The sequence below is a fragment of the Pteropus medius genome, unplaced genomic scaffold, assembly GCF_902729225.1.
Source record: "Pteropus medius unplaced genomic scaffold, Ma_sr-lr_union100, whole genome shotgun sequence".
Lineage (NCBI taxonomy): Eukaryota > Metazoa > Chordata > Mammalia > Chiroptera > Pteropodidae > Pteropus > Pteropus medius.
Window position 1 is genome coordinate 621,668 of NW_024344371.1, and position 25,527 is coordinate 647,194.

The 25,527-nt window shown below is 51.6% G+C and overlaps 1 protein-coding gene across 3 annotated transcripts in view; it reads right to left on the reverse strand.

Moving 5' to 3' along the window:
• Window positions 1–18,678, reverse strand: part of PLXNA2 (plexin A2) — a 199,625-nt gene extending 180,947 nt beyond the window's left edge. The window contains exon 1 of one of the 3 annotated variants that reach the window (XM_039870289.1): window positions 17,150–17,278. In XM_039870289.1, coding sequence (XP_039726223.1) covers window positions 17,150–17,267 — 118 coding nt within the window. In that variant the 5' untranslated portion in view covers window positions 17,268–17,278. Of the gene's footprint in view, window positions 1–10,820; window positions 11,238–17,149; window positions 17,279–17,988 lie in introns of those variants that run through there. The other 2 variants (XM_039870291.1, XM_039870290.1) reach the window with 2 other exon arrangements.
• Window positions 18,679–25,527: the final 6,849 nt, after the last annotated feature.

A 25,527-nucleotide genomic window follows, 5' to 3' on the forward strand; every position in this document is an offset into this window, starting at 1 on the left:
GCCTCAATTAGAATGAAAGGAGTTATCTGGTATTTAAATAATTATTAGATTGAAGGAATAATCATGGGTTTGAGCTGATTTTTTCCCCACTGTCACCCTGATGGCGTCTATAATATTATTATTCAAATGCCCATGATTCTCATTGAGAAGAGACCAGGAGAGAGAGGAGAGAACAGGGGAGAGAGGTGGTGAGCGGGGAGGGGGGAGAGAGACTCATTTAATCTCCATGTGACAGGGCTGCAGGAGGTACGATTAGTCTTTTTCTTATTTCAGCTGTCACTCATGTACAGACACCGAAGATTGTTATTAGCGTATTTTATGCACACGATTTAAAGGGAAAAGAGGGTGGGGGTGGGGAGAGGGAGAATTTCTTACAGAAAATAACGGGACCAAAGGAACAATTTAGATGTCACTGCTATACCAGCTGCGTTTGCTTCATTAATCGCATGTCATTTTCCCCACCCCAGACTCTGTGCTGTTATGTGAAGCTAAGTAGCTCTACCTCGCCACGGAGCGAGAGAGGAGGTAAGGTGAGGGGAGACAGAGGAGGAAGACGGGTGTCTGCCTACAGGCCCTCTTGGCATCCTTCCCCGAGAAGGTGACACAGATGATACTGTGCCCCTCTCCCCCAGTATGTGTCAACACAACTTTTGGGTGACAATTTGTATCCAGTCACCTTCTCTCATCATGAGAAGAGAGATCCCCTGCTTGTCGTTACATGCAATTCCTTTCACAGATGGATAAACCAGATCCAATCGCTGATAACGAAGGAGTGAGAAAAGGAAATTCAGAGAGGCCCGGACGGCCCCGCTCAGACTGAGGGAAGAGCCCACACTCTAGGTGCTGAGGCAGCGAGGGGCTGAGTGACCGGGGCTGCGTGTGGCTCTCTGCTCTGGCAATAGGCCCTTGCAGCCCACACGAGCTCAGGACAGCGACGGTCTCTACCTCACACATGGCATGGTGGGCAGATGCAGGGTGACAGGTTGAAGTGCAGGGGCTGGATGTTGGTCAGGAAGTCAGGATGGCAAGTGTAATGGGTTGATCTGTGTCCCTCGAAATTCGTATGTTGAAGTCCTAATCCCTAGCACCTCAGAATGTGACTATTTGGACGTAGGGTCTTAAGAGGTAATCAAGTTAACATGAGGTCATCAGGGTGGGACCTAATCCAAATGATCGTTGTCTTTATCAAAAACGAAAATTTGGACACAGAGACAGACAGGCACAGAGGAAAGATGAAGAGACGCAGGGAGAGGGTGGCATCTACGAGCCCAGGAAAGAGGCCGGGGGCAGAGCCTTTCCTCCTGGCCCTCAGGAGGAACCAACCCTGCCGACACCTTGACTTCTGGCCTCCAGAACCGTGAGATAATGCATTTCTGTTATTCAAGCCACCCCGTTTGTTCCAGCAGCTCTAGCAGACTAACCTGGCAGGGAAGAGTAATGGACTCTAGCATCTTGGCTCAGGGATTGTTATTTTAGAGAAAAGGGGTATGCGTTCTTGCAAGTGCAAGCACGCATGCTGGTAGCGAGGGGGCGGGTATGAGCCATCACTGGCCACGATGCTTAGAGACATCGATTTCTTAACATCACTGCGAGGACTGGAGGCAGAACACGCTTCCTCTTTCCCCAGCTAAACACCTGGGCCCAGAAGACCCACTTGGGTTGGGCTTTTCCTGCAGAGTGGTTTCCAGTCTTTTTGCCTGCTCTGCTCTGTTCTTCTGCTTCTGCCCAGAAGAGTCGGCGTGTCACTTCCTAGACCCCGAGAACCTTAGAGTATATTTTGTGACTCCCAGGGAGCCATCTCCGTTCAATCCCACCCCTGCTCCCGCTCCCGCCTGTCCTGGGAACCCCTGCCTTTTCACACCAGGGAGGGTTTTCTGTTGCTTTTTTCCCCAGGTCTCCCAGTGGACTCTGACTGAGCCCTGGAAACTGAAGCAGCTCTCCCAGGGCCTTAGCAAAACATCCAGTGTTTGTCTTCTCCTCTCACAGGCTGTAAAAGTTTGGAGTTGTCTCCCTGAGTTATGAAGGCTCCAAAGACCGCACTCACTTGAGGGGTTGCGGAAGGGGGTGGGGGCATGCTGGCTGGGCTGGCTTTGCAAAGTCAAAACAAGATTCATTACCCCGGGGCCAGGAACAGGGAGATACATGCCTGACCCTGCAGACCTGCCCCATATGTCATGGGCCTGTCAGAAATCTCCCAGAATTCCCTTTATTATCTAAAGGTCGCCACCCGGGCAGCACTGAGAGAGCCCATGGTATAAACTGAACTACAGGAGCAATCAATTTCAAGCAGCTGCCTTCTTCCCCACCTCCCCAGACCCCTCCCCGTTCTGGGGCTCTGCCCTCCTCAACCCACTCTGCCTTTCCATGGCCACCTCACCCCTGGGGCAGAAAGAATTTCTGTTGGCTAGCGGGGCTCTGAGGCTAGGAGCTGCAGACCCTGGGGACCAGCCTGCCCTTGGCACTATGCGGGGGTGGGGGTTGCTCAGAAAGGTCACCCCAGTTCTCCCTTGACTCTAAGCTGGACCCTGTGTTATCCACCCTAGTAGTGGGTTGCTGTTCTGGTAGGCATTACAGGATTAAAGGACAGGAAAAGGAATTCTCAGGCTCCTTCCAAAATCAAGCAAAAGAATAAAAGTGAGGACATGACTCTGCTAAGTCGAGTCCAGATTCATGTTAGGAGATCTCATACACTAAGGTCCGTGAGTAGCATAATAATAGCGACTCCCATTTGTTTCTATAACAAAATAGTAAATAAAGAGGAGCAGCTATTATTTGTATTTATCACCTGCTATATAGCTCACTATGCTAGATTCTTTGCAATGAAAATTTTTGTGATTATCTTGCAAGATGGGTATTATCATTCCCATTTCACAGATGAAAAAACAGAATCTCAGGAAGGTTGATAACTAGACTAGCATCATTCCGCTAGGAAGAAGAACTTTCTGATGCCCACACTTACTATTCCACATTGCCTAGATAGTCAGCATAATTTTTTAACCAAATCTTCTTATCTCTGGTCTGGAAAGACTCACTAGAATGTTAAGTAATACTTGGCAAGTACTTTATTTTAAAGGTCAAAATCGGAGGCTCCCATTTTGGTAATGGAGCAGGGCTGAGGGTCGGGGGTGGCATGGATTGAGTTATGTGTGTCACAAGATTTCAGGGGTGTTTTGTGGCAAGAGGGTTGCCAGCTGGCAGTCATCTTTTAGAGAAATTCCACATGACCTTTTTGGGAAGCCTGGAGATATATCTCCTGCCTTCTTACCTTCCCTTACTGTCCGTGGCAGAGCCAGGGACTCTGAGGTAGAAATGGCAGGAGAGCAGGACACAGGGTAGAAAGTGCCCAAGGAAATGGTTAAATAAATTACAGTTACTCCACATGATGGCATATTATGCTGCCATTAACCACAGTCATGTTTTCAAAGAATAATGACACAGCTCCAATTCACAGCAGTGGGAGGAAAAAGGAGAAAAAAAGGGCGGGGGGAAATTCAAACAAAACACCAGGCATTCATCTCAGCTCTCAGGCAACGGACTGGCCCCCAACCCCACTTACTTTCCTGAAAAACTGTCCTGAGTCTTTCTCCTCGTGAAGAAAAATTTTAATGGCCCCCAACAAGTCTCCAGGTGAGAGCACTTCCTGTTTCTCTTGCAGAACTTCCTGTCTTTCCGTCCCCAGTGGCTCCCATGGTGGGCCACTGAAGTGCTCTGGGGACAAGGAGCACACTCCCCATCACTTCCGCTTCATCATTGTCGGGGAAAGTGGCCATTATTGCCATATCAAGGTGCATTTTTTAACACTGTCCATTTCTAGAAGTCAGGGTTCCTCAAAGATCAAGAGTGGGCCTCTTTACCAGCAAGCCTGGTGTAGCCTCCCTGAAATGGTGCATGCAAGGCTGTCACCAAGACTATCAGATGAGACGGACCCTGATAAAAGCCATCAGCAGCTAAGATTCAGCCGTAGATGTCCTGCCAGGTGTGCCTGGTACTGCTTCATTTCTTGTGCCTCAGACTCCTTGTCTAACTTTGCCAGGCATGTGCCCAGGGTGTGATATCCACCGATAGAAATACCTTCTGTTGCCCAGATAGACTCAAGGCTGGACTGCTGAGCACGCAAGTTCAAGTCCTTCCCAAGTTGGCTCTTCTGACTTTCTCCAACCTCCCCCTTCTCATCTCTCCCAGAGTGACCCCACTTCCAGCAAACTCGTTCATCTGTCAAGTCTCCAGAATACCTTGCACATTTCACCTCTGTGCTCTCCTCTTCCCGGAACGCCCATCTCCACTTTCCTCTTTGCCTATAAAACCCTGTCCATCCTCCAAAGCCTCATGAAGCCTCTAGAACCTCCCCAACCGCCAATCACCTGTTTCTCTTACACAGTCAATTAGAAACTGCTGTTTTTAGCACATACTGCGTTTCAGTGTTGGCTCTCGTATGTTATGTGACTCTCTTATATTCCCATGAATTGGAGGCTCTTAGAGGGCCAAGACGATACCTCACGCCCTTCAGCATCCCATAGGGCTAGCCCAGTGCCTTTCATTCAGTCTATGCTTAGTCTGAACCATGGGGAGCAGAGGAGAGGGGAGATGGGGATACTCACTGGCTTTTCTCAACACCTCGTCTGCCCTAAGATGTGGTTTGAACCACCACACCTGGCTTAATGATCTGTCATAACTGAGCTTTTGGTGGCAGTGAAGAAAGGAGTGAACCATTTGGAAGGATCCTGACTTTAAAAAGTTCATCTTGAACCCACTGGGTGAAGAGCAAATATCATTGGCTAGGTGGATGAGGTGGGGAGGAGGATGGAGAAGAATAGGAAGATACCAGCTCTGCCTTCAAAGAACGCCCGATGCATCCAGGGCTTGCACAGGCAAAGTCTCGGCAAGACAGCTCCAAAGCCGCGAATCATATAATGTCATAGATCAAATACAAAGTATATTGTAACAAATGGTCAATTGACGACACGAGGTGATCCGGAGCAGAGTGGGGTGGGGAGACGGCCCAGGAAGGTTTCGGAACAGGGCTCTTCCATGAGGCAGACTCGCTGTGGCGCATGTAGCCAGGCGGTGGGCACAGAGAAAAGACTGGGATTCAGAGACAGACCTGGGCTCAAGTCTTGCTCTATCACTTCCTTGTTTTTGACCTTGAACATGTTATTTAACCTTTCGGAGCCTCAGTTTCCTCAGCTGTAAAAGGACACCTCACAGCGTTGTGGTGAGAAGCAATGAGATAATGGATGTGAAAGTGTTTCTGTAAACTCTACAACTCTGAATAAACACCGATTACTCTTGTTTCTGTTTTTGGAGCAACACTGTACAAGGGCATCCTCTCCTTGGCAGTGACGGCAGCCCTGTACGATGGTGACAAAGGCTGAGGGCTCTGTTTCAGCCAGGTGAGGGGTGATTCTTGTGCTGGGGAACATGATGACTCAGTGCCCAGCTCCCCAGACCCTGGCCTCTCGGGAGAAACTAGGCGCAGCTGGTCTTCAGCAGCCACTCTCCACAGACCCCTCGGGCCCGTGCTGGCCAGATTACGCCCCAACTCTTCTCACAGCCTGAGGGTGAGTTAAAGGCCGCGTCTGCTGCGCTTGGTGATTCACCCTGGTTCCCTGGCAGGAAGGAAGGGAGGAAAGAGTAAAGCTGCCCCACAGGAGGAGGAGATGCTGGAACAGAGGGCTGGAGGCCCAGATCTTCTGGGCCCTGCGCATGCTGGGTCTGGCCGGCAGGAATCGCCTTCCCTTATCTCCCCCTGTCTCTTCCTCTCTCCAATAAAGAGCTCTAACTCCTTTTTATGAGGAAGCTTCTTAAGCAGGCTGTGTCCCCACCCTGTACCTTCCCACCTTCAGTTTCTATTATTTTTCTCTCTTTGTCTGAGACTCTGAGCTCTTGCAAGAAAGATCCTGAGCTGTCAGGCAGCCTCTCTTAAGTAACAGGCGAGCTCGCAGTCACACGTGTGAGCAGGGGAAGTGCTGTGGGCTGGATAAAAGGGACGCGTGGGGACCGCGGGGTGGTTGGCATTCTTGGCAGAGGTCTGTCCACCTGAGGGGCTTGTCTGTGCCAAGTTGCACGTGTACTTGGCCAGGGGACTCTTAACGCCTGGAGTGGCATCAGTCCCTGGGTGAGATTGCAGGGGAAAAGAGACTTTTGAGGCCCTTGAGGCCCTATCGGTTGAGGACATCCAGGACCTCGACCCCACTGCAAGGGAAAGTGAAGGGAGCAATTATCAGAGAGGCTGACAGGGAGAAGAATGTGCTGGAGGGAAAGCAGCAGGATGGTGCAGCGTGGGGGGACCTGGGGCGGAGAGATGAAAAGAACTCCCTGAGTGAGAATCCGGCCCCCATGATGAATGGGGTGTGGGAGAGGAGACTGGCAAAGGGTAAGCAGCCAGGGGGGACTCGGAAGGGAGGGCTGAGGAGAAAGAGCAAAGAAAATGCGCCTGGAGTGACTGATTCAAGATCTAGCCCGTTGCACACCCCGACGGGATGGATGCTCATTTGCTCATAGGCCTGTCAGCCCCGCCAACATGCGAGCAAGTCTCCTTTCCGCCCAGACCCATTCTGTGCCCTCTGCAAAACTTTTCTTCTGATGGCTTGTTCTGAGGTCTCAAGGGACCCCACAAATATATGAAATAGCATTTGTGCAGTGATTTTACTGTTTCTTAAGAATTTCGCGTATGTTACACCATTAATTAGTATCTTTCATACAAGCCTGTGAGGGAGAGAGTAGCGTCAGCATCACTAATTCACAGGTATATTTGAAGTGAAATATTGTGGCGAAGGTACTAGATGGAGAAGTAGGACTTGGATGTGGGGATCCTGGAGTTAAATGTGTCACCCTGTTTCTCTGCTGTCTGGGGTTGTAAGGAGCACTTACTGCAGAGATCACTCTCTGCCTCCAGGTAGGCAAGACTGGCCATCCTTCAGGGATATACTGTGACACTCTTGCGGGATGGGGGTGGGGCATAAGGAGCTCAACTCAGAGTTGAGTTCAGAGGAAAAGACTTGGGGCTGAGAGATTCTGACTATCCACTGAATGCCATTTGGCTCCTGTCCAGCCCTGGCTGGTGACAAGGAGGGCCGGGGAGAAGCCGAGGACTGGAATTGGACCCAGGAGTGGTACAGGTGGTGGCAGATGGAAACAATCCAAGAGCAGGACCTCCTAGGGACAGAGGCTGGGGTGTCAAAGTCCCTAAGTCCCCTCCCTCCCTGACCCGCTGTTACTAGCTGCCCACCACCCCTCTGAAGACTGTAACATTCCCGGGTCAGTCCAGCCAGCCCCAGAGCACAGGCGGCGCCCACCTGCCATCCTCTCTCCCCCGCCCGCCTCTCCCAGCTCCCCTGGCCCTGCTGCTCTTCAGCTCCCAACCCTGGCAGATCACTGATTAATTCAAGGCTGTTTAATAACCCTTCTATTTCGATGAAACAAGCTGTCTTGTTTTCTTTATTTTTAACATCGACTTTCGTTTCTTTGCTAAGCATCTTACTGTCATTTAAATTTCTCTGTCTCCAACCAAGCTGATAATAGACTGGAGTGAGCAGCTGCTTCCACCCCGTTTATGACAATGATTAGAAGTTAGGGCTGCACAGAGAGCTGACCGAGTCTCGGTTCAGAGGGGTCTGCCCCTGCTTGCAGAGGGAGAGCTCATTTTAACGTGATGAGGAGAATTCTGGCTTCAGGCGAAACCGGGGCTTACTCCAGCCTAGCCTTCCTTGCACCCTGCTCTGAGGGGACTCCTGGGGGTGAAGGTGTGAAGACCAGCTCTATCTACTAAGGAATTAAGGCCAGCAGCTGCAGACCTGACACTCAACTTCACTTTTCATCTTTTCCTTCATTGAATTTACTGAGCAGCAAACAGGGAGACTCAAGGTTAGAAGATTTGGAGGTGGGTGGGGATCTCGGCCACCACTTACACCCTTCTGCTCCACACGAGAATCCCTTCTTGAGACCTGGTTGACAACTTTCAACCTGTGCTTGAATTCCTCAAATGACGTGGAGCTCATTCCTTCCTTAGACAGCCCCTTCCGGGGTCGGATGGCTCTGGTTAATCTCTTTCACTTCTTTCCTGAAATACTTATATTTAAGTGGCATGACAATATTTGCATCATTCCCTTTCTCCCTTGGCACGTTGTAAGCTCCTCAAGAGTCAGCACAGTGACTTGCCTCCCTCTCAATATCTAGCAAATATTCAATACACATTTGTTCAGTCACATTAAATTATGTTCGACCTCCTTGCGAGTAATGTGCCTTTCTTCTACCCGGACAGGCTCCTGGTGAAGCTTCCTTTTTTTCTCACCTGCACAAGAGTTCTGCTTCTTCCTGTCCTCAGGCCAGAAATGTCTGCTTCCTTAAGAGCCAGGGCCTTATTCTTTCTCCGAGGGTCCCAGGGACAACTGGTAGGAAGTGTGGCCTAGGAAGTTGGGGCTCGAGGGGGAAGCCAATCAGGTGGCCTGGACCAGGTCGTCCGGATCCCAAATCCCCCATCCCCTCTGGATCTATCATGGCTGCCCGAGAATGCTCCCAGGTGCACGGTGCACAAAGCCTGGTTGGCCCGACATGCTAGCAGCCCCCAGCCAGCAGTCCACAGGCAGCTGCTCGGGTCATTGTCTCACCCTCTTCAAGTAGTGAATGCTGAGTCTACGGAGACCGAAACACAAACAGTGCCCACAGTGCCTCTCCGGGAGGGAGGGAAGGCTTGGCCTTGCCAGAGCCATTCACTGTGCAAATAGCAAGGCTTGCTGTGGATGGGGGAAAGCTGGTCGGAGCTATTTAAGAGGTGGGGTGGGGGCTTCCTAAAGCACACTGCCCAGTGCACGGAGAGGCAGTTGGTGTGTTCTACGGGCCAGCGGACTGGCAGAGAAAGGGAGGGGTCAGTTTTGGGGGAATACTGCTTCTCTGCTCAAACCCAAGAGAGATCTCTGGGCACAAGGTCAGGGAAGAAGAGACTGAGAAGAGAAGGTGGCTAACTGGGCACATCAAGAGGGTGGACTGGCCTAGGCTGGGGCAAACAAACCTCCTTAAAATGAGAGCAGTGACTGGCCACTGTGTGACTCAAGGCAATCCACTCCCCCAGTTTGAACTTAGGTTTCACGTGATGTGGGCCTGGGGAAAAGTTACTATCAAATGCTCAGAAACATTTTCTCCTAGTACTCTATGTAGAATACCTATTTCCTTTGTAATTCAAACTGTCTTCTTAATAATATTTTAGAAAAGAAAATGAAGGCACCTTGTCACATTCGTTTTCCACAGCTGGCTCACGGACAGAGCTCTCCGATGCACAGGACTCTCTGCTCTGCACTTCCAATAAGGGACAGGGCTCTTGTCCTTCAGCTGGGGGGGCTGTGGGGGAGCTTCTTGGGCTGGGAGAAGACAGCAGGTGCTTCTGCCCAGATCTCCTGCTGTGTCGTGACCAGTGACCTGCACTGGCTGAGGATCTAATCCCTAAGGCCGTGGTCCAGCCCGGGCTCTGGCACCCGACTCCTGGAAATGTTTTTCATGCTGTGTCTGCCCCATCCGGACCCCAGCTCCGTCTGCAGTGAGATGTAAGCCTATTGCAGACAGGTAGCCAGAGGCGCATGAAATCTGCCCCTTCTCCTGCCCTGGGAGGTAGACTTCCAGAAAAATGCCACCCTACCAGTTCTATGACAATAGCATTCATCTGTACTCCGAGATCTGATGGCACCAAAACCATAAGGGTAGCAAATTCAGAATTCAAATTCCAGTCCCAATGGTTCCATGCTGACCTTGCGCCACACACGTGGCCCCAGTGCCAGGATCACCACTGGTTTTCCTCTCAGTTTCCAGTCTCCACTGAGTCTTCAGCCTTTATCTATTCATATTATAGCACAGAGACATTTTTAAAATAAAATCTTACTTTTCTCAGATGTTCCAAACAAATTCAGAAAGATAGAAGAAAAATGTCCCTTGCTTGGCTTTATTCCTGCTCTAGATTTTAGAATAGTTTTGCACGTTTGCAAAAATCGTCATTTTTCCGAATCCCCTGACCATCTTGCTGTGCCTGGCTCCAGAAACAAAGGCAAGTGAGGGCGCCTGGGGAGCCCTGCCAAGCGCTCATCCCCCCGCACGACCGGGGAAGCCGAGGTGGGGTGTAAGGGGCAGGCCTCAGCTGTCCCAGTGTCTCCCTCCTGGGACCGGGGAGCAAATGGAGGACGAGCCCCGGTGGGCAGGCGAGAAATCTTTCAGGAAGGAGGAAGGGCTTAAGTGTGAAGGAAGGCCCTTTGTTCCTGTGCTGTCGGGTCCCCACCCTGACACCAGACTCATCCTGACCATCTGTTCTGACCCTCTCGGTTGGACCCAGACCTCTTGCACCAGCGTGAGGCCACTCACAGTGGGGCGGCGGGCTCAAATTTTCTTAATTTCCGGATAAACCCTGGAGTTTTCGCCTAGCAGAAACCCTAGTAGTGTGGGTTTTAATTCAACAGAGAGTCGAGGGACCAGTCGGGATGGTTTAGGCAGCTGGGGTGAAGGTAGGGGGCCAGTCTTGTCAGGGGACTGTGAAATCCTGACGGTACCTCTCCTAGAAAACATCACCACCCGCCAAAGTGGACCAGGGGACCACCGGGGGCCACCAGAGCGCTGTTTGCTGACTCAAAAGAGGCCTTTCCTGTGTGAGGACTGGGAAGGAGTGTGGTGTTCCTGTCTGGCTTTGGCCTGGGCTCCCAATGAGAACCCCCATATTCAGAAAACATGCTCTGCCCCCTCTCCCCCCAGGTAACTTTGTTATTCGGGAGAAGGAACGGGAAAGAACGGGAAGCTGGGGGAGCAGCCAGGGGAGGTGGGAGGTCAGAGGCCAACGTAATATTTACCCAGCCCAGCGAGGCCTTTCGCTTTCACCAAGCAGGAAAGCACTTCAAAGCAGCAACATCCCCTCCGGCCACTGTCTGCCCTGTCTGTCCTCCTGCTTTTGTGGGCAGGCGGGTTGTTTCACCTATCTCTTCCTCTTTTCCTGAACCTTCCAGCCTCTCTCCCTTAAAGGGAGTTGCCCTCTGCCCTGCCTCCTGCTCAGAGAGGGTCAAGGACTTGCCCGTAGCTGCAGAGCAGTTACAACCCCCTGACAGTCTGAGCCTGGCCCGATTTCTCTCGTTTACTCAGAGAGTGAGTCATCTACCCTGTGGATGTGGGGAGCCCTGCGGTTACAGCTCTTCATCCGAAGCCCCCATTCCAACACCAGGGTAGGAAGCAGAAAGTGAGGGTAGGAAAAGGGTCTAGAGACTGGGGGGTAGTGGTTCCTTACATGGGGGGCGTCATACACTCCTCTTCGGATATAGAGAGGTAGGTAGACAGCTATCTCCATATGTCTTGAAAGCAAACTTTCAAGGGTTTCAAAGGCCTCTTGAATCCCAAGCATGACCCCTAGTTCAGTCCGTCCCAGTTCAGGGTCTCCCAACGCCAGACTTGATTTGAACACTTCAAGGTATAAGAAGAGCACCACCTTCCATTGCAGTATGAGAAACCGTTTTTAAATGGAGTCTAAGTCTGCCTCCTCCTAACCTCCCTCCATTAATCCTTCTCTGCCTCCTTTCTGCACAGACAGTGGTTCCTAGGCCAGGTAGCGAACATATGGCAGAGCTCAGCCAAGGGGTAGTGGTAAAATCTGATTTTTTTCCCCTCAGGTCTGATCCATTTAATGAGTTCATTCCCGATAAGAGAGGGTGAGTTAACAGCAGGATTCTGGACAGTGAAATGTGAATACAGATGAGTAATAACATTTCCTGATGAACCGCACCGGCCAGCTCCAGGGGACCGGAAAGGGATGCAATTTACATAGAATACTATGTGAAACCCCTCAGGAGTGAGGGACTGGAGATCTTGCTCTAAGATGTTGACTAATAGAAAACAACCCCAAGTGTTGTCAGTTTAAAATCTAAGGAAGAGAATGAGGGGGGAAATGCTTAGGGGCAGCTCTTAGAGGCTGAGGAATGAGAGAGGTTAGACAGCCATTCTCTACCGGAAACTATGAGGTTCGGGCACCTGAGTCTCTCTCCTGGCCTTTCCTTATCAGCACTCAAAGTTTTGGCTCATCCCCAAGGCGCTTTCCATGGACTCGAGTAAAAGCTTCCAGGAGCTTCTGCGCCTTCACTTCCTGACTCCCCAGGGCACTGTTAACCCCATTCTGCCTTACCCCAAAGTTCTTTGGGGGTACTTGGCTTATGCACTTCTCCCTCCCCGGAGGATACTGTAAAGCTTTTGAAGGTGGGATCTATTACTTTTTCGCATTTGAAAGTAAGAGAGCTACTCCATTGCTAGCACTACATAAGTGACCGGCGTCTATTTGTTTAAACTGAAAAGGATTCCAATTCCTGTTTTCAGTGTCTTCCTATTTGGTTCATTGCAAGGGCAGGAGTGTGGGGTAACAATTCAAACGTGCAGATTACAGTTGGAGGCGTGATCTACTTCCGCCCTCACTCTTCCAGCCCTCCATCCCCAGACAAGAAACTAAGGTAGGAAGGGAGGCTGTTTAGATACAAAAGGAGAGAGCTTAGGAGTTTAATTCCCTAGACAGCATAGGGAAGCACAGGAGGTACCTCTGTCAGAAGCCTCTGTCCCCTTCCCAGAGCTTCGAGAGAATGGAGCGTCCCGGGGGAGGCAGAGGAGAAGGAGAGGGGAAGGAGGGGGGTTCATTCATGGCTCTTCATTCTGAGCCCCAGGACTCTCCTCCACTCTTTCTTTTCAAAGACAAGTTGAACTTTCCAAGGGCAACGCGACTGCCTTTGACCTCTGCCACCACAAGTAATTTTAGCCAAGGAGAAGCAGGATCAGACTCGCATAGCACGATACGTTTATCTTGTCCTTCTTTTTTCTTTTCTCTCTCCTCCCTTCCCCGCCCCTTCGACCCCAGGTAAATTTGAGCCAAAGGGAAGTCAAGATTAAATATCAGGGGTTGGTATCAGATCTGAGGAGATGCTAGTTTCTGGCCCTCTGCCCGTCCCAAAACTTCAATACTTTTCCATGCCCCTCCTAGACGGTTATTATCTCCTCATGACAAAACCCTCTGGACTCAGCTCTCTCTCCATATTGTCCTCTGCTGAAATGAAAAGGGAATTATAATTCAGAGAAAGGCTCCCACAGAGAAAACGAAGACGAAGATGAAATCAGATATACAACGTTGACATGCGTTCAGTTCCTGAAAAGGCTTTTTTAAAAAGCGTCCTCAGGAACAGTTTTGCAATCACCTGAGAGTGTTTCGGAAAGTCCGCACTTAGGGAGCTGGAAGGAGGGAAGGCGTGTGGAGGCGCTTTGGGGGTGGGCCCAAACTTCTGTTGCTGATAAAGAAAGGCAAGAGCCTGTGGCGGGCCAGCCGGCAGACTGGACTGTCTGCTAACTTGAGAAGGCATCGCACCTCCCAGCCGCCCGCCCCAGAGGCATCCTGACCCGCAGGACTTGCCCTGAGCTGCTAACCACGGCCGGGCACCTCCGCCTAATGCTGCGGGCGCCTTTCCCACTCCCCGGCAACCAGACAGGGCCCAGTGGTCCCACTGGCAATAGGATCCTACCAGTTGTGGTCTCTGGGTAGTGACAGCTGGGAGTTTCTAATATATCTCATCTATTTTTTCCTTCTCTTAAAAAAAAAAAAGCAAAACAAAAGGCACAAAAGCCACTGTTTAGGGAGAAGCCTGGTTTTCAAGAGCCCCCTCTAGTGGAGATAACCTGGTAATTCAGCCAACCAGCTCGGCCCTAGGGAGGGAAAACTGAGAAGCTCCCTGATGCCTGGAAGGGTCTTCCCCATTTGCCTTCCTGTTAGCTCTCGGCTCTTTCTGTCTTATGCACACTTTCAGTCTCTTTCTTTATCTTCCTTTTCTGTCACTCTGCCTCTCTCCGTTTATCTATGACTGTTTCTACATTGTGACTTGAGTCTTTCCATGTGCACGCAGGCTCCTGAAAAGATCTGCATCTTTGGTCCATCTGCTGTTTTATTCTGCAGTTCAGGACACCAGGTCTGATGAGCTGGAAATGCTTCTGGAAAGGCCTTGGATAGAATGGTCTAATCTCAGAGATCCAAAACAAGGACCCACAGGCCAGATCCACAGTGACAAATGCTAGGAAAATTGAGCGTTCCTCGAGGAGCATGGAACTTTGGCAAAAACTCTCTTCCGTACTCCCTACCCCCCTCTTCCAAGCAAACGTCGTGGGCTGGTACATATGGCCGAAGTGGTCTAGAACCCGAGCTTGGAGCTCCTGCTTTGGAGTCCAGTGTGAAACCAGCTCCCTCTCCTCAATCAATTCTCCCCACAGGCCTGCCTGCTTCCTGGCCTCTGACACGCATCCTGCCATGCAAACAACTGGCACCACCACGGTGAAGGGACAGCTGGCAGGGGGTGGGAAGAGGGTGCTGGTGCCAGGAAAGTGGGAGAGAAAAGGGTGAGTGGGGGCCAGGCCTGAGCCTGGGGCTGAAGCAGGGGAGGAGAGATAGAGCAAATATTCTGCTGGGTGAGCCGGGGACACGGGGGCACGGGGGCCGCCTGCCGGTCCTCTGGGTTTCTGAGATCTAGCCTTTCACTCTAGTGGGAGATGTGGCCAGGGCAGGGTGGGGGTTAATGGTTAACCAACTGTGAGAGCAGGGGACCTCTGCACTGCTCAGGCCTAAGCCTTTCCTTTCAGCTCTCAACCTCCCTTCCTCTCCTCTCTTTACATTCTTACCCAGTAGGGATCCTGTTCCCCAACAAAGAACTTTCTCGCCTCTATTTCTGCCCTCAATTCCAGATGGAACAGTGTGGAGCTAGATAAAGAAGTTCCATATGCCCCATGCCAGGGAATGTCCCCCCCGCCAGTGCCTGAGGGCTAAGCCCAGCAGAAAGTGGGGCGGGGGATCCTGTTCTGAACTTCCATCCCTCTGGGCCCTTGGGACCAGCTGTTTGACCCCAGAAAGAACTGCCTTTCTCTCTGTCTCCACAGGGCTCACCTTTAGAAATGACCAAAAAAGAAGTGGACACACACCCACCCTCATTTACTCTAATCGGGCATGAAATCTTTGTAACTAAGTGAAAAAACTGTTTCCCATAAGGGAATCGGTTCCATTCATCATTGCTTGAACGGAGCATATGTGCAGGGGAGAAACAGAATATTCCCATATAATGAATTGATTACAGACTGCCCCTGAGCAAGGGTGGAAGTGATGGGGAGGGGGCCGTGCACATGAACTGTAAAACTACGGCACCTCGAAGCCTGTTTCTGCCAGTCTCCCTGTGGACAGTCCTGAATTATTTGTAGTTAACAGACTGTAACACAATGCTCCAGTCTCTTTATGATCAGAATGGGGTGGGGTGGGGGGCTTGGCTTGGCACTCTCAGCCCCTCCGTTTGCTATGATGGACAGAAGTATATTGAGCCCCAGTCTGTGTGTGTGGAGACAGCTGTGTGGCAACGCAGCGAGACAGCTGGGGATGGGGGGGGGCGGGGAGAGTTGCTTCTGGAGACAGGAATCGCCTCCCCCAACACAAAACTCCATATCTTGGGGAGGCAGCAATAGAAAAGGAGGCAGGAGAGAGACTATAAAACTCCAAACAGTGACAACTCCAGCACCATAAATATTTCATAGGACCTGAACTGGCGAGTTTAGGCTGCTGCCAGCTGCTGCCCTGTATACTTAACTGTGTCACTGGTTTCTCCTCCCACTCCTGTGTGTTTTCTTGTAACATGCCCATGAAATAAAGATTAACGGAATCAGAAGAGTGTGTGAATAGGAAAGGGACCTAAGAGAGAAGTAGCTGTTCTTTGAGGGTTTTCTTTTTAACCTCATTTTAAGTGCAGACTCCAGTAAAACAGGATGGTGAACTTTTACGTTTCCCACACCTGCAGCTTTTGATTGTCGAGAGGGTATATATTCCCTGGAGCTTTGGGGACAGGGGCAGGTATTCAGGCCAGCTCTGAAAGGGAGCCACCAACCTTGTAATGACATGGTTCCTTTCAGGCGATACACATGCAACACCACCTTTTACTCTTCGATTACTCTTGCACTGAAGTGCCAAACAACTCTCCTGCCCTGCTCTGGGCTGTAAGGGACCCTGGTCTTTATGTCCTGTCAAAGGACAGGGCCAGGTAGAATTCCCTCGTCAGACTTGGGGTCCCTGGGCGAAGGGCACCTTCCGGGACTTTACCGTGTCGGATCTTGCTGCTTCTCAGCACCATCTCCACTGCACATTGCTTCAAATGTCATTTCCACTTAACTGCTTTGTAAGCCAATTTGCCCCATCCTAATGCAATTTGCTGAGGACAGGGAGGGAGCTGAGAGGGCAGTCTGCCCTGCCCTCTCTTTACCAGCAGGACCCTGAAGAGGGTCGACAGGGTGACAGAGGGGAAAGGCCCTTTTCGGTAATGCTGGCAGTGAGGGCGAGTTCCAGGATGAGGAAGGGTTGGGGTGAAAGGCGAAGCCGCGAGGTGGAAGAAGGGAAAAGAAAAACAACCTCGCTGGGGTGTCCTGACAGATGCTCTCAGTTTCCTCGGTTCCTCCACCCCACCCCCCCCCCACCCCCGACACACACATATTACTCAGGTCAAGGAGGAGAGATCACAGGTAATTAGTTCGAAGGTAAGGGAGAAGTCAGAACAGAGGGCTGCTAGCAACTCCAGGAGCTCTCTGGAGTGAGTGCACAAAACTTGGGCATTTCAGTTAGGAATAGCTGAACTGCTCCCGCCTGAGCTATCTCATCCCCAGGCTCTGCAGCTCTGTGGAAGGCCCCAGAACACACAGCCTGCCCAGAGGGAAGAGTGAAGTTTCCAGGTCTGAGAAAGAAGCCCAGTGAGACGGGAGCTCCTCTTGCACCAGGAGAGGGGAGAGGTGAACCCGACTCCACTCCCACAACATGCAGCCCAGCCCGGATGCTCATAAACATCGTCCACCGGCTCCAGAACAGAAGAGAATGAACAGGTCCCCAAATTTCTGCGGGTTCCTGCAAACTGCTGTCTCCCCAGCCTCTGCCTCAAGCTCTAGCTGGCAGCTAGATTGATCTTGTCTTATGTCCCCCTTGCCTACCCACTGCTGGTATGTCACTGCTACCCCAGGATCTTAGATCCCTACACGAGACCTGGCCATATTTCCAATGCCCACCTCAGGGGGCTTTCATTTCTAGACCTTTAACTGACCTAGAACCCCAAGTCTTTTACACCCCCCACCCCGCCCCATCTCTATTTCTCCGGACCTGAGTTTGAGTAGGTCGCTCCTCCTGGGGCAACGGTCATGCCAAACAGGTGGACATTGCATCTGGAATGGCAGTTTTTGGTGACTTTCTCTTTGGCCATCCAGCTCATGATGAACATTTATAGACTACCTGTGGGATGGATCGAAAGGGCTAGAATTTTCTAAAATCCCTACACCACTTGTGGGGTGGGGCACGAAAGCACCCACGGAGGAAGTATTCTAGAATGGTTCATAAGAAGCCTCCTGGATCCCAGGCAAGCTACCTCAGCCCCCAACCCTCTTGTGTGGCTCAAACCCGGGGAGGGTGCTGACGGGTGTGCACCACGAGGGCGCACGGAGGGGCACGGAGCACTTCTCCCTGTTCAGCGCCCGTGGATTCCTCTTCCATTCCCGAGTCCCCTAATCCGAAGGAACAGCCAGCGGCCGCCAGGGACTCCGGCACAGGAGTGAACGCCCCCAAATCGAGCGCTGGCCTCAGTGGCCTTGGCCTCTCTTGCTCGTGCCACCAAGGCCCGCGCTGGGCTCCAGCTCTCGGGACAGCCCCGCCGCCCCAGGGCTCCCGAAAGCCGCAGAGCGCCTGCAGGTGCGCGCCGCCGAGCGCCGCCGCTTCCAACAGCCGCTGACTGGGAAGCGGGCGGCGGGCGGGGAAGCCCTGGCGGGCAGCGGCTCCGGGTCCGGCAGCGAAAGTGGCCGAGCCCGAGCGGGGACTCGCGGCCGCAGCCGAGCCCGGGAGCCGGGGGCCGGGGACCCGGGGAGGCGGGCGCGGAAGGGGCCGCCGCGGGGAGTGCGCGCATCTGGGGAGGAGGGACCGAGGGCGCCGGCGACTCCAGCGCCGCTTACCCAGCTGGGCGACGTCCGTCTGTCCTTGCGTCCCCAGTCTGTCCGCCTCCGCCGCCGGCCGCCGCGGGCGGCGCGCTGCCCCGCTCGTGGCCCGCAGCTCGCAGTCACGGGGACGACCACATCCACATGGAGTCCAAATTCGTGAAAATCCGCCTCAAAGCCACCAGCCACTTATCTGTATTCCTGAAGTGGCCCCTCAGTCTCCGGTCCGCGCGCCCCTCCGTCCCCCGTCGCCCCGCAGCAGCCCCGCCGGGCGCTGTCGCCGGCTCGCGGGGGGATCCGGGCGGCACCGAGGGGTGAGTGGGGGTGTCCGGCGGCGTCTCTCCGGGGAAAGCGGCAGAGCCCCGGCTGTCTTCAGATTTTTCCAGCGCGACTTTCCGGGCTCCTCTGACATCAGCAATCCCGGCGTTTCCTTCCCTTCTCGCTCCGGGTTTGCTCACAGTCCCATTTCCTCCGGGAACCGGCTTTCTGGGTCTGCGGGGAGGTCTGCGCGTTCGCTCTCCGCGGCTCGCGGGGGCTCCCTCCGGATCGCTCGCCCTCCCGGCCGGAGGATTCCCAGCAACTGCGCCCAGCCGCCCTCCCGCTCCAGGCTGGCGCGGACGCCGCTCCGCCAGGCAGCTCCGGCTCCCGCGGTGGCGGCTGCGAAGCCCTTCGCGCCGGCTCCCTCCCTATATTACCAGGCAGCTCATTATCATAGAGGCCGCTCGCCTTAACCCCTTCCCTGCCGGCCGCGCTCGCGCGTGCTGGGGCCGCGCCCGCCGCTGGCACCGCCCGCTGCCGCCGGCCCCCTGCCCCTCCCTCCCCGCCCACCCCAACTTCCTCCTCCGCCAGCTGTCAACAAAGGAGAAGTACGTTTGGCATCGAGAGGCCGGCCCTCTGCCCGCCCTGCGCCCAGCTCAGCCCGGACCCACCGGCCGCCTTAAGTGGCAAGGGGGCAACGAAAACCCTGCCGGGGCCTGGAGATTAGTGTGGAGGCCTGGGGAGCCCAGCCGGCTTAGTCCCGCTGCGGAGAGCTCAGGACCCACGCAGAGGGGGTGAGGCCAGTGGGGATGTGAGCTCCCCCATCCTTAGCATCACCTGTCACCGCGCACATCCTGCACTCCTCCCTCTTCATCTTTAATTTGAGTGTGGGGAGAATGGGGAGGAATCGGCCTTGCCTGTTGAGGTTGACGGGGTGGGGGTGGGGGTCTCGGAATCTGTGGGAGCAAATTTCTTCTGCTGGTGAATTTCAGAAAGCCAACAAGCTGTCAAATGAGGTTTGGAGTTGCTGTTATTAATTATTATTCTTATAATGAAAAGATGAGCCTTGCTCGGAATCTCAAGCTTCCAGCTCTGTTGGGGATCCTGGGCTTCTGGCAAACGTTGAGATTAGGAGGGGACCTTTCTATACACAAACCCAGGGCGCCGGCCTGGCAGGGGAATCAGAGAGGTGGCGGTAAGATAACTTATTTTAATAACGTAAAGTGAGAGGTTTCTGGATTCCTGATTGGCCATGCCTCCGTGCCCTTACGACTATTGATTTCACGCCATAAAGAGGCTCGATATCTCTGCAGCCTCCAGACGCGGCTTTTCAAATGGGACCCGCAAGCCAGACCCCAGCGAGTTCGCAGGGTTTGTGTAGTCCCTGCTGGCGATTAGAGCACAGCGAGTTTCCTCAACACGTCCAAGTATTCTGATAAGCTCCCTCTACTGCCCTCTCGTGGCCACAGTCTTCAGTGGTAAAAATAGAAAAAAAAATATTTTTACTCCAAAACCCTGAAGGGAGTTGCACGAAGTTCTCAGAGCAGTAGGGACCTTAAAAAAGAAAAAGAAAAAGAAAAAGAAATTTAGAATCGCCCATCATCTTGCACAATCGTCCATTCAGTATAAGATTGGGGGAAATCTGGGCTTTACTTCATCTACAGAAATTAGCTAATTCTTCAGAAGTTCTTTCTTCATTGTAATTAGCTGAAATTTGTCTCCCTGTGACGTTCACTGGTTATTTCTGGTTGTGTCCTGTGGAGCCACAAAGAATCTAAGCTGTTTTTCGTGATCCATCCCTTTTCTTTTCTTTGAACTACTTTGGCATTTTTCGTTGGCACCCCTCCGGGCAATTAATATGTTATATTATTATGAATTTCTCTGTATAAGTAGATCTTGTCTCCCCATCTAGACAGTCTAGTCTACCTTCATATCTAAACCACAATCTATTATGATTTGAAGAAGATTTTGGAACAACATTTATCCCATGTGTTCAATACATGGAGCATCAGTCTGGTCAGCTACACCCAAGAGAGGCAGTGATACAGTTGGAAATTCTCACTGATAAAACTAGAAGCTGAAAAGATGTGACCTATATCCAGGTCAAGTGTTGTGTGACCTGGATATAGGTCACATCTTTTCCCTATGCCTCAATGTAATCACATCTTAGGAAAACTATAATATAATTTAAATTATTTTCTCATACCACCTCCCCACCCCATTGTCCAGAAAGAAATGAAGAGCAAAGAGAGATAAAATGAAACAGATTCCTCTATTGCCCCATCCCCCTTCACCCCCAGCCTTCCTTTCCCTTCCTGAATAAAGGGAGAGAAAGAGAGAAGGAAGAAGAGAGAGAAGACAGACAAGTGAACATATTGAAGGCAGCGTGACACAATGTCACCCAGTTTTCACACTGCTATTGAACACGGTCTGAGATCGGAGTCCTGTGAGGTATGGCAGTGCCTGCAGTCTGCACGACAGTGGGAAGAGCGCTCGCCTGGCCTACTGGGAGGTCCCCTGGATGACGCAGCCTTAACATCTCTGGGCCTCAGTTTGTCCATCTGTAAGATTAGAATTTCCACCTTTAATCTTCAGACAGTTGAGGGAATGAAAATAGATATACTTTTAAATGTTAGAAGACTTAATGATATCTTTAAATGGAAAGGTTTATTCATATTTTTAGTCCTAATAGGCTAGAGAAATTATGGATCTTCTTAGTTAAGCACATAATTAAAACAATATATCTTGGGAACAAAAAAAGAACAACTCATGTGTGTGGTTTGCATTTAGATATAACATCCTCCAAGGCAATATACATGAGCCTTGGTCTTTAAAGGTGCTCAGATAACCTCATCCCTTTGATCGCTGAGTAGTCATTCATTCGTTCCTTTATTCCACAAATATTATTTATTAAAAGAGAATTTATTAGATTTCTTCCTTTAATAGAATCATATACAGTACATAATTATCTCTTTCACACATATTTTAAGAAATCTTGCTAATAATCCAATAGGTTCCCTACCCCAGGACTGTCTATGTATTTCTGAGACGCAAGCTTTCTGGTATCTATCTGGCCCTTGATGTCCTCTTCCTCATCCTGTCCGGCTGATGCCAAACCCACAGTCCCTGGGGACTCATCAAGCCTATGCCAGTGCCTTGCAGTCCATCCTTGTTTCCAGAAGGAGGGACAGCCACAGCTGAGTCCAATTCTGGGCAAGTAGTGGGTATTTAATAAGTATTTATCAAATGGATAGATGGATGGATGGATGGATGGGGACATGTGTATCTTATACCAAATCACCATCTCTGGAAAATCCTCACCAACTCAACAGGGTTCTCCTCCACCCCAACCCATTCATCTCCACCAGTCACAGTACTCCTGGAACCTTGCAAAGTCATCTGTGGCTGTCACATGGTTATCTCAGGCCCTAGGCCTCTTCTTTGCTTGCCACTAGATGGGTGACTTCATATCATTAAACGGAAAGATTTAGTAAATGGAAGAGGATAGAGAAGTGGGAGAGAACAGATAAACAGCGCTCTAGAATGAAGCTGAAGTTTTCCTGGGAGACTGAGTATGGATTTCTCCTGCAGAGGGCAAGTCTGGCTGAGCAGGCCTCCTTGGCCCTTGGAAGCATGTCTGAGACTTTGGGGAGAATAGGCACGAATGGGCAACCAGCCCATCCCCTGGGGAGTCCTCTGTCGCTGCAACAGCTCCGGCCCCACAAATAGATGCCAGTACGGTAGCCCCTCCGATCACAGGAGGTATTTTTGGTGCTGGAAGCTGGCCATACTTTGGCAGGCTTTCAGCAGTAAGCTAGCTTGCTTTCAGAGGTGGGGGGCGGGGAGGGGTGGCAAGCCATCAGTACTTAGCATGGGAATGCTGCCTACCAGTGTGTGTGCCTGCATATATTTAGGGTGCCTGGGGGCTGGGCTTGGGAGGCTGGGCTTGGGAGGCTATGCGCCTGGACTTGTGGTCTGGAGGTGGGTGGACTGGCCAGTGTCAGCACGTGACCTTTGGTAGTACACGCTCCGTTACTAGGCTTGCGTCTGGCTCTCAAAGCTGAGACTATGGATGCCGCCACCAACTCGATCTATCTCTGCTCTACAATGCATGTCATCTTTCACTTCCCTTGAGCCTGGGATTCCCCTCGTGGGTGGGCCCTTCTGTCTCCCATGCTGTACCTCACCTTCTCCAGCAGACACTGTCAGGCAGCCGCAGTGCAGATGCAGCAGTCTCCTCTACCCCCCACATTGTCGGGAACAAAGGGATTGGTCTGATGGGCCAGATGGGAGTGTGTGGGCCAAGTCCCATGAATGGGGAGAGAGGCTGCTGGGCTGCCAGAGTGGAGGGCCTCAGCCTGGGCAAGGAGGACCGCGGCCCGGGACACACACAGCAGCAGGGCACCTGCTCCAGGATTCCCACCACCATTCATAAAGACATCCCCCTCCCTGTCCTCCCCTCTCATCCCTTCACAAATCCCACTTTCCTGTGTACTTTAAACAGTAGCAAGCCTGTTAAGGCTCCAAATCAAACAAGGCGGGATTTTACTCCTTTCTCACTAAACCTCCCACAAGTGGAGCTTATGTCTCTGTATACCTCGCCCTCTTTCCCTAACGCCCCCTCCCTTCCTTCATCCACCTCCGGCGTTGCTCTGGGAGGAGACTACACTCTGTGAGGCCCAGTGAACGAAGCCCCAAAAGCCCAAAAGCTACTCGAATGGGTCCCTGGAACAACAAGAAGAATCCACTCCTGTCAGGTGAGAAGGCCGCAGGGCAGAGGGGGGACGCCTGGTTTCACCCGGGCTTTCGGCCTGGAAAGGAAGGGGAAGATGAAGGCTCAGGAATTTTGCTGCTGCTCTGTGCCTAGCACTGAGGGTCTGAGAAAGGGCCTTCCTCCCTCATTTTTTTCCTACAAGATTCCAAAAATGGAGACACTACCCATTTGGTCATGTAATCCCTGGCTAAGTCTCTCAGTCCCTCAGTTTCTTCATCTGTAAAGTGGAAAGAATAACCTTTTCCTTGCAGACTCTGCTTCACAAGAATCAAATAAGATACTGGCTGTGAATTGGAAAGCATTATCCAAATGCACGGGGAGCTTGTCTTAAAATCTAGAAGTTCCTACCAGAGCCAAACCCACTTCTCGACTGCTATAACTGCGGTTCATTCTCCTGTGCAGTTTTCAAAGAAAAATAGCTGGGCTCATTAGAAAAACCTCTTTGCTTAATTTAAGGGGTGGCTGCATCGTCTTCCCATCACTTCGGGAGCCCTCTTTCTCTCCTGTATCCCTAATGGAAAATGGTACAGACCCAAAAGGATTCTGTCTAGCTGCCTTCCCGTGTGGAATCACAAAGCACATCCAGGCTGGAGTTGGCACTCTGTGACGCATGTGCTGGTATATAGTTACACTGCGCATGCGTCACCTGTGTTGGGGCGAAACCCGAGGCAGGTGAGGGACAGACCCTACCCTCTGAGCGCCCAAAAATATGCTGTACATGTAAACCTGGGGGAGCCACGGCCACTCTCTTTCCGAGTTGGCGCATCGAGCTCTGGCTTTAATAAAACCTTTCTCTCTGCAAAACTGTTTCGCCCACTCTCTTGATTCTCTCTTGAGAGGGGCAAGGACCCCTGCGCCAGTAACATTCTGAAGAGGGAAAAGTGATGAAAGAGAGGGAGTCCATACTTCAAGCGCCAGGAAACGGGAAGCAGTGCGCCTCATCCCTCTTCTTTGCACTCAAGCAGCAGGTGCCCGGGATGCCCCTGCGGCCGGAGGGCCCCTCCACATTCATCAGAGGCCAGGGGAGCCTCCCTGAGCCTCGGTTCCACGGAGGGTCGGGAGAGTCATTTTTCCTTACAAAGGGGAGCATGTTGCAACTGTTATCATGATTATTATAAACAATCATACTAATGAGCCCAATTCTCCCCTATTTTGCAGGATGTGTGTGTTTAACAATGAGAGTTGGCCCAGAGGAAAGAAGTTGCCAACACATGTAAATCTCCATTAGCTTATGTCACCTCTGCCTTGCACACTACCACATGCATGGCCACACCTGCCTTTCAAAATAATGGGATAATTGGGTGCACCGTGTTTCGGCCCGCCCCTTAGAGAGAGCATGGCAGCAGGTTTTGTGGGGACCCACAGGGAACGGGGTAAGCAAAACGCTAGCGTCTGCCTCCTTCTTGATTGCATCTGTGCCCTACAAACCCCAACAGAATTGAACTTACATCTCCTCCTAATTAAGAGAGAAAGGAGGAGATGATAGTAGAAGAATTTCTTCCTGCCTCTAAGTGCAGGCTCTTCAGGGACAAACATTTAGCTTTCCCTCTGCCGGCTCCCAGCCCTGACTCCTCTTTCCTGACTGACATCTGCAGTCCCTAACACAGTGCCAGGCCCTCCCTGGGCCCGGAGCCCATGTGGGGTGAGAGTGATGAATAGGGACTGCTTGGGAAAGCAAGGCTGGCCCCAGGAGCCTGTCTCTGGTCTGTGGTGAGGCCGTGCAGGGCAGCGGCTGGGGTGAGTCTGGGAGGCCTCAAGCCAGAGAGGTGGGGGCTGGTCCAGGGCCCTGCGGGGGTGGGGGTAGGGATGGTTGGGGCCTTGTTCTGAGAGGAGGTGGTAGAGAGTAGAGTCCATCACCCCATGCAAAAACAAATAAATACACTGCTTAAGTAAATCAAATAGATGACATCCAGGTACAAACCCCAGGGCCTGCTTCAGTGATGTAAATTTAGGGCAGGGTGTGAGCTACTAAGATCTAAAAAGAAAAACCCAGAAAGGCACAAGCTCTTGGTAGGCGGGAATCAATTGCGTGGTCACCAACATCATGAAACAATTAATAGTCACCGCAAAAACAAAAACGAAAACCAAAACGCTTTCACATTGTTTTTTGTATTCTGAGTTTTGAATTCCTAGAAAGGAAAGTCCACACTTTCCCTTCATAGTTTAAAGTTAAGTTCATTGTTCTGGATAGTGTATGAAATGGAGGGAAAGCTCAACAAGAGTAATTCCGTTTCTATCTTTTTTCTTCTGACTTTCCTTCTCTTTCTCTTTGGAGTCACAGCAAGTTTTTTCTGGAATGGCTTCTATTCACTTAGAATCATTTGAATGACAAGACTGTTATTTTCATCAGAACACAGAAGTTGGACCTCCTCCCTCTTCCATTCTCCGCTTAGGTGTCAGGAGGCCTGGGTTCGAATCCTGCCTCTGATATTTCCTGGCCTGGCACAAGTCACCTCCCTTCTTTGGGCCTTGGTTTCCCCATCTATGAAAAGTAGAAATTACACGGGATTCATTCCTCTCTCCCA